At 40.8% G+C, this 8,388-nt stretch overlaps 1 protein-coding gene across 1 annotated transcript; it reads right to left on the bottom strand.

Annotated features, from left to right (window-relative positions):
• Window positions 1-276: 276 nt before the first annotated feature.
• Window positions 277-1,194, bottom strand: LOC136587367 (olfactory receptor 11L1-like). Its single transcript, XM_066585937.1, has one exon. It carries the CDS (start codon window positions 1,192-1,194, stop codon window positions 277-279), a length of 918 nt encoding a protein of 305 aa, XP_066442034.1.
• Window positions 1,195-8,388: the final 7,194 nt, after the last annotated feature.

The raw sequence follows: 8,388 nt of genomic DNA, 5'->3' as shown, positions 1-8,388 counted from the left end.
AATGTAAGCCACTAAGAGTATCCAATGTCATTAGCACCCAACTAAGTATTAACACACTCAAATAAATGCTTTTGATTCTTGCTCAAGTATCCAACTATTCTTGGTAGGATAGTGTAGATCTAAACTGTGCATTAGATCTTACTTCCTTCTATACATCAGCTGTTATCACTTATCTTTTTCTGCTGCAGGAAAAATGTGGTATTATACAACTTCCACAGGCAATAATATAATGCATAATCACACCAAGTTTCCCGCAAAGACTGTTCCTGTTTACAATTACCTTTTCTTAAAGAGTAGCATCTGAATGGCTTTCCTTATATCCTGGTTCCTTAGACTGTAGATGACTGGATTGAACAATGGAGTCACTACTGTATATAGAAGATGTAATGCCTTTTTTACATTGAGTAAGGGTCCTCTTTTAGGAACAACATAAAGTATGGTTAATGTTCCATAGTATGTACCTACTGATGTTAGGTGTGAGCTACAGGTGGAAAATGTCTTCTGCCTCCCAGAAGTGGAAGGAATTTTGAGGACTGTTATAAAGATATTAATATATGTTACAACAATGAACACAAATGGAATTACAATTATGGGGATAGACAGTACAAAAACTACAACTTCAACAGAAGTTGTATCAGAGCACGACAACTTAAGGAGAGGTGCTAGCTCACACATGAAGTGGTCGATAATGTTAGGTCCACAGAAATCTCTGTTGAATACCATAATAGAAGTACAGAGCGTTATTAGCAATCCTGACAACCAAGAGCCACCTACAAGCCTGAGGCAAAAGTTAATGTCCATGGTGGAAGTATAATGAAGTGGCTTACAGATTGCCAGATATCGATCATAGGACATCAATGTAAGGATGTAACACTCTGTAATTGTCGATGTTCCATACATATAAAACTGTGATATACAGTGTTTCATAGAAGTTTTCCCCAAATCAAGCAACAAGTTGTGGAGCATGGTAGGGGCAATATTTGTGGTAAACACAATATCACAGACAGAGAGATGAAGAAGGAAGTAGTACATAGGTATATGAAGTTGATGACTTTTCAACACTAATAGAATGATAAGAAAATTTCCAAGCAATGTAGCAATATAAACCATGAAAAAGAACATGAAGACCAAATGTTTAAGATTTTGAAGTCTGCCAAATCCAACTAAAACAAGTTCCTCTGTTTTGTTTATCATGTTCAATTTATGCATATGTTATTGGGATCTATGTGTAGGATCTTAGAGGGCAAACAGTGTATTAGTTTCTAGTAACCTCATTAACTTTAACTGAACTTGGAAGGAACACGCTCAGTTAAAGTTGGTTCAGCACTGTCATGGTCTCCATCATAACATCAGTTTTTCCATTGCTTTGATGAGTTCACAGAACACTCTCACTCCAAGTTGTGGTCCAAAAAGTCCAATACTCCAGTGACACTTCTGATTGAGGCTTTTTCTTAGGCCTGTTCCATCCAAGGCCACAGTTGACATAGGTGAAGATAATTTTAACACTTGCTACACACTCTTTTGCTATGTACTGTACATCACAACCCACCAGAGGTGCACAAAACAGCCCTAATTATAGTGTCTGACTCAATGGAGTTAGTGCTGCATTTTGCTCCAGCATTTACATTTGTGACCAAAAACAATGTGACCCTTGTGCACACAGCACCTGCTGCAAAAAGTGGTAATAGCTCACTGAGTGCATAAAATAACATCACTCTGCATTGCTAATGACAATTAACTTCACTAAAAAATATATTAGTCCAATGTATTGTAGTAATGATCACTTCAGACATACATGTAATAAGAAGGTGCAGTTTGTTTTTGCATGCATTTCATCTCAACCACCTACTTACATGTACAGTGTGTAGTATGTATTACAGACCAGTTTATTGATGGCATAGAGGATAGTTTTCAGAATGCATCATCGAGAGGAAATGCCCACTGGGTTCTAGATTTTCTGAGGATCTGTCAAAAATATGCTGGTTACTTCATTATTTAGAATCTTAGTTTACTTCTCTCAGACATACATGAACTAAATAGTTATTTTTCTGTCCTAGACAGAGAGCTGTTGTCCATGTTTAAGAAGATATTTATTGCTGTGTAATAAAATAAAGATGTATATAACGTAAGTTAGCCCACAATAAAGAAGTGTGTTATCATGCGTCTGGAAGGAAGATCAGCTGTATATGTTTTTGATAAAGACTGTACACAATAGGTTTGTTTTTCTGTCTCATGACAAAAACTGTTGTCATTCTGTCTTGAAGACTAAGAAACTGACATATTGGCATTTTTTGCTAAGATAGCATCAAACTTTTACTTTTTACAGCCAAGATAGAAGTCATTCAGACAAGTACGTGGATGCTCTACTTGTGCAGTTTCCTGGAGAACTTCTCTGTCTTGGCATCATTTGAAAGTGGACTTCTCTGGCTGCTGATATACAAGTCAAATTATGCTATCTCCCAGTGGTGCAAAGTAACTTCCTGGAGAAGGTTCTCCGTCAAAGCAGGTGTTGCTACTGTTCCATAGATGCGATGCAAGATGTAATCTTTATCCTTTGCATATAGATATAATAATTTACAAAAGAAGGACAATTATTCATCACTATGCTCGAATATCACTTCATTAGAATAAACTATTTTTATTAAACTTTCCATATTGTTGTCCTCCTTTAAAGCCATACCCAAATCTATGTCTTGCTCCTTAAAGCAAAACATGATTTGTCCTGAAGAGGTAGAATGCAGTGACAGTTTAGCCTCAAGTGGTGAAGTATTCATGATTCCAATCATATTCATTATCTGCATATTGCTGTAGGAAAGTGGAATAAACTACAATGAAAAATCCTGTTGTGATGAAGATCCTAAAAGAGAGAATGGATACCTACATAAATACCTTGTGTAGCTGGATATCAATATGTTGACATGTTTTATATATAGATTGAGTTGGGGAAGAACGCAATCCTCATATTTTGCAGCTTCGAGTATAACAGTGATTTTTTTTCACATAGAGTTACTATATATAGTCTTTCCTTGATATGTGTCTACTGGGATTAAGTGATAAGGGGAATACATTATGGTAAATAAACCATTGGGTAATTAGACTACAACATTTTCTAATTGGTGTCAAGACAAATTACGTAGTTGTCATCACTATAATTATGGTTGTCCCATATTGTGAGAATTTCCCACTTTGGTAAATGGGATTTGATTTTTTTTTATGTGAGTGATGAATTTTCCATGAAAAAAATAGTTCAATGTATGTGTAGTATATATTTATTTGTGGGTATGATGTATTCAGAGACACAAGTCGCATTGTGTCAAGCAGTAACATAACTACTGGTGTAGCAAACATAGTGGATACACTCGGATTTAACCGTGACGCTATTAATGATGTGCATTAATCATAATGGTTGTACAGTATTTGTTTTTCCTATCTTAACCTCTTAAAGACAAAAGCCATTTTTTATTTTTATTAGCAGTAATTTGTAAATGTTTTTTTTTTAAATGGATAGCTCTTTATTTTTAAAAATTATTATATTTATTTCGCCATTTTGTTTTGGAAGTTTGATATATAATATGTATAATTTCGAATTAGAGGGCTGATATGGCGGATCATTTGGGTTTTTTTCAGATATTTTTTTACTTACTTTTGTAACCTTATTTTTTTAAATATCTATGTCCCCTAAGACATTACATAAAACCTCTGAGGAACATTCACACCATAATTTTTTTTACTTTACTTTTTTCCACTATAACTGGAGTATTGATAGGAGCAGCATTCACAGGAGCACCACTAACAGGGAAAAACAACACCCTTCTATGTCATTTGTCACTGTCAGACCTGGCCAGGGGTCATGCTCTGAAACACCTGATTAGTCGTAGACCAGTGGCTGGAACCTCACAGTACCTCAGAGGCTCCACCACAGTTTGGTTAGCTCAAGGTTGGTTTTTGCCTGTTCTGTAGTGTCGCTGTGGGTTTTGAGGGTCTACTATTTTAGCTTGCCTCACTGATACACTACTCTCTTAGTGGATGCTACAGTGCATTTTTGTGGGTCCTAGTAGGCATTTCACCAATACCTTGCACAGATGCCTGGCTACCCTTGGCTGCTAACGTGCACTTGTATATTGCAAAATACTTTTCCCACATAAAAGTAGGTGTTACAGTCAGGAGCAAGTTTGGAACCTGCTCGTGTTGTAACCCAAGCAGGCAGATAGCATGATCAAAGAAACCCAAGGGTCAGTAACGGTAGGTATCTGTTGGAGTACAAAGGAGCAGGCAGGTAGTGCAGTCAGGATTAAGTTGGAAGTCAGTAACAGCAGGTAGCAACAATCATGTTAGGAGGAGTAGGAGAGCTTGACTAAAGGCAAGGAGCACAATAATCATGCACTGAGAGAGGGGCAGGGACAGGTTTTTATAGGAAGTCCAATCAGTTGGGGTGGAGCTAATCAGGAGCTGAATTGCAGTAGCTGGTTTGCAGAAGCAAGGAACTGGGTAAGGTTAAGCAGGGAAGCTGTCCATTAGGCTGAAAAGCTCACTAGTGAGAGACACCACCTGGAGCGCAGTAGCAGTATAAAAGTCAGAAGATAGCAGTACAAAAACTAGAGAGAAAGGGTCAATATGTAATAGCTTCATAGTCTTAGGACAGTACAAGATTGTTATTGTGTCATATATGAAAAGATGTATGATAATAGATATTTATATAGGAAAAGATAAAAGGTTAATGCTTGATCCGTGCAAATCTCTTGGCCCCCCCGCCCTTTAGACTTTCAGTGAGAGAAGGAATGTGTGCTTGCCAGGAGCTGTGGGCACAGCTGTTCCTCCTCCTTGCCTCCCAGTTTCATGGTGTTATAGATATCCAGCAGGGGAGAGTGTGTGACTGACCTTGCAAAATCTAGCAGCAAGCAGCTCTACTCGCTTGCGTAAATGGAATAGAAATTTGTAATAAATCAAGTGTTAGGACTGGCGGCTCGCGGGTCCTCTGTGCAGGCATCGCTGGTCCTGTCACCCAGGCAGCTGCCGTGAGGTGCAGGAGAGTCCCGTTCCTGGTTGCCTCCCCTGGTCGCCACGCCCCTCCTCACCGCCGGGGTGGTTAGGGAAGTGGCGGGTGCCGCCCTGCGCCGCATCCTCGGCACCATAGCAACCAGGCTTGCGTCTATCTCCGCCTGCCCCAATCAGCTGTTAGGGCGGGAGCTCTGACAGCATTTAAACGTGGCTGTGTGCTCATATCATTGCCAGTGTTAGTTTCGTCTTCCAGCTGCACCCGCATCTTTCTTGTGTTTTGACTCCTGTTTTTGACTCTCTGCGTTCTGACTCAATTTGCCTTTGCCTGACCCTTTTGTACCGCATACCCTCTCGTTGCCAACCCGAATAGTCTGACTTGCCTTCATGTTGTTTGTTCCAGTATCTGTCAGTTTGTCAGTTCCCGTGTCCCTCTTCCCTAGTGAGTGTAGGGACCGTCATCCAGTTGTCACCCTGAGGCTTAGCCCAGGCGGCAAATAGGTAGGGACATGGGTTGCTGGCTTTCAGGGACTTCCAGTATCCCGGACCCTAGTCCTGACATCAAGTGAATTATACTGTCTTAAAAATAGGAAAGATAGGAATTTTAAGGTACATTCTTGCTGTTATTTGTGTACATGTCAGTTCTGTGATTGGTTGGACGTGTGTATACTTGCTGAATGGTGTTACTGTTGTGTTTTCAGTGTGATAATGTCCTGCAGGAAAAATGAGTATTCCCATTATGGGAAAGTATTCGTGATACTAGTGTTCGCTGTGAAATCTGTTGTTACAAACAATTAAAGGTTGAATGTTTTTCTTCTGTTTGCTGCTCCTAAAAACAGGAATTCCAGAGGGAGATGGTAGTGATTGAATGCATTTGTGTGCAAGATGAGGAGAGTTGTAGCACTTCTGTACATTTTTTCCTTTGTGTGATGCTGTTTCGGTCATTTGCTAGCGTCCCTCTGCTTTCCCTGTCTGCATTTGTCCAGCACTAAGTGGGTTATCCAGCTCTCTGTTTCTGAGCTCACATGATGGGGTCATTAGTCATTACACCCCTATTTAAGCTGAACTGATGCACTTTAATGCCTTTCAATTGATGTTAGTTTGTTCATCACATTCAGCCTTCCCTGTGTTGTGCCTGTTTTAGGCATATGTGTATGTTCTGGTATGAATGGTGTGCATCTTACTGCATTATGTCCTGGTGTGAACGGTGTACATCAGACTGCGTTATGTCCTGGTGTGGTTGCCAGTTCTATATATATGTGTAAATCTCTGCATCTTTCTGCTGCCAGTTCCTTCTGGTCTTGAGTTTCTCCCCTGCATGGATAGTCAGACCCAAGGTTCCAGCACAGGGCTGCTCTTATGAGGGCACTCACTCTGCTTATAGGTAGTAGTCTGCCATTCTCTCTGCAGCCAAGGGTTAGTTCTCCTTTCCCTGTCTACAGTCCGTCTATCTGAGGAGTTGGCTACCAACCACTCAGAGACTGTCCTCAGCTTTATTTGGTTGGTCCCGTGGATCCACAATTTCCTGAAATCCGTAATGGCAGTAAACATTGTGTGGGGAGGATTATATGGTTCTTAATATTTATATGAGAGAGAGACTGACTTGACTGCATGAATGAATGAGAGTTATTGCCCAGTGTTCAGGCTGTGATGAATGTAAAATGTGTGATGCAGATATTGACTGGGGCTAAAAATTTCTCTCCCCTAATGCATAAGACTTTAATGACGACTCAGAGTGGGATGTCAACTTCAGCTGCATTTGTGTTTTTTCTATTTCTATGTCTTTGTATATTTTAGTGTCAGTCTTCTCTAAAACTGCAATTTTATTCATTCAGAATAAGCTGTGATAAACAGTGCCTCCCCAGTAGTCCCGCTACCTTGCTACCTCTGGAAAAGGAGGGAAGTGGGAATAATCACCTGATAGTTTTTCCTTTCAGCTTGATACACATGACTATGCACTAGCAAATGGCCCAGGAGACAGGGGATTCAGTGATGTTGATCAGTCATTAAGTAACCCTGATTTTGCACTCTTTGTGGATGGTATGGTCAAGAAGGCAGGTGTTATACAGGTTACGTTGTGCTCTCCTTACATGATGTAAAAGCCGAACCTCTTCCATCTTGCATGTCAGCTGAAAAAAGCCAAATTGCGAGCTCTGGAAGAAGCAAGCAAGCATGCTCACAAAAACGTGGCTAACATCTATATGGACTCACGCTATGCCTATGGCATTGCTCATGACTACGGACCCATCTGGCAACCGTAAATCACCCTGCTGATCAGGCTGTGAGGACAGCCACACAGAAGCCCAGACTTGATCCTCCAGGGGTTGGGGCAGTACAGGTACCCCCTCAGACATCCACCTCCAGTGGATTATGACCTGTTAATTCAGTTACAAAAGCAGGCAATCAAAGGGGGGAGAAAGGAATAATGGGAACCAGCAAGAGGGCTAGAGAGACACCTGGAGATAAATGAATAGTATCCAACAAGCCTTGTCTCCCACAGACCCCTATCCCATCATGGTTTCGGCCTCCCATGGAAATACACACCTGTCAAAAACAGCAATGACAGATGTGGTTGCTAGTCACTGGTCTGCACCAGGATTTAGTGTCACGGCAGCTAAACACACACAAGACTGCCTGATTTGTGCACAGAACAATGTGGGTAGGTCTGTATAGGCTCCCATGCAATGCACCCCTTGTTCCAATTACCCATTCCAGAGTCTTCAAGTAGACTACTTCCAACTGTCAAGGGTGGGCAGATATGAGTTCATTCTGGTCTGCATAGACCAGTTCTCAGGGTAGCCAATCTGGCATACTTGCTCACAAAGGCTACCACAAAAAACTGATCTCTGAGGTAATATACAGGTAGTATTTTTTCTTATACAAAACACAAACACATATATATACACACACACATATATATACACACAAACACACATTTATATATATATATATATATATATACATATATATATATATATATACACACACACAGACACACACACACATATAAATACACACACACATAGTCACACGGGCGTTTTTTGCCGCGGTTTGCAGATCGCATGATGGATGCGCATCAGCAAATCGGGTGACCGGGGCCAAAAAAATCGCCCAAAAAAACTGCTCCTAGCCGCGTTTCAATAGAAACAGGCCGGTGCTGTCCAGCACATTGAATTCAATGGAGCCGGCAATACAGCTGGCTCCATTGAAAGCAATGCGCTGCGAGCGATCTCACGATGAATTGTCGGGAAGGGCTTAAATATATAAGCCCTTCCCTGCAATTCATCCAGAAATGTGTAAAAATAAAAAATATATACATACTCACCTTGTCCCGGCAGACGAAGTTCAGCGCTGCGGCCTGCAGTGGGTGTGAGTGGGTGTGAGTGAGAGCTG

The sequence above is a fragment of the Eleutherodactylus coqui genome, chromosome 13, assembly GCF_035609145.1.
Source record: "Eleutherodactylus coqui strain aEleCoq1 chromosome 13, aEleCoq1.hap1, whole genome shotgun sequence".
Lineage (NCBI taxonomy): Eukaryota > Metazoa > Chordata > Amphibia > Anura > Eleutherodactylidae > Eleutherodactylus > Eleutherodactylus coqui.
The sequence above is the reverse complement of the archived record's forward strand: the minus strand, read 5'-3'. Positions and strand labels throughout refer to the sequence as shown.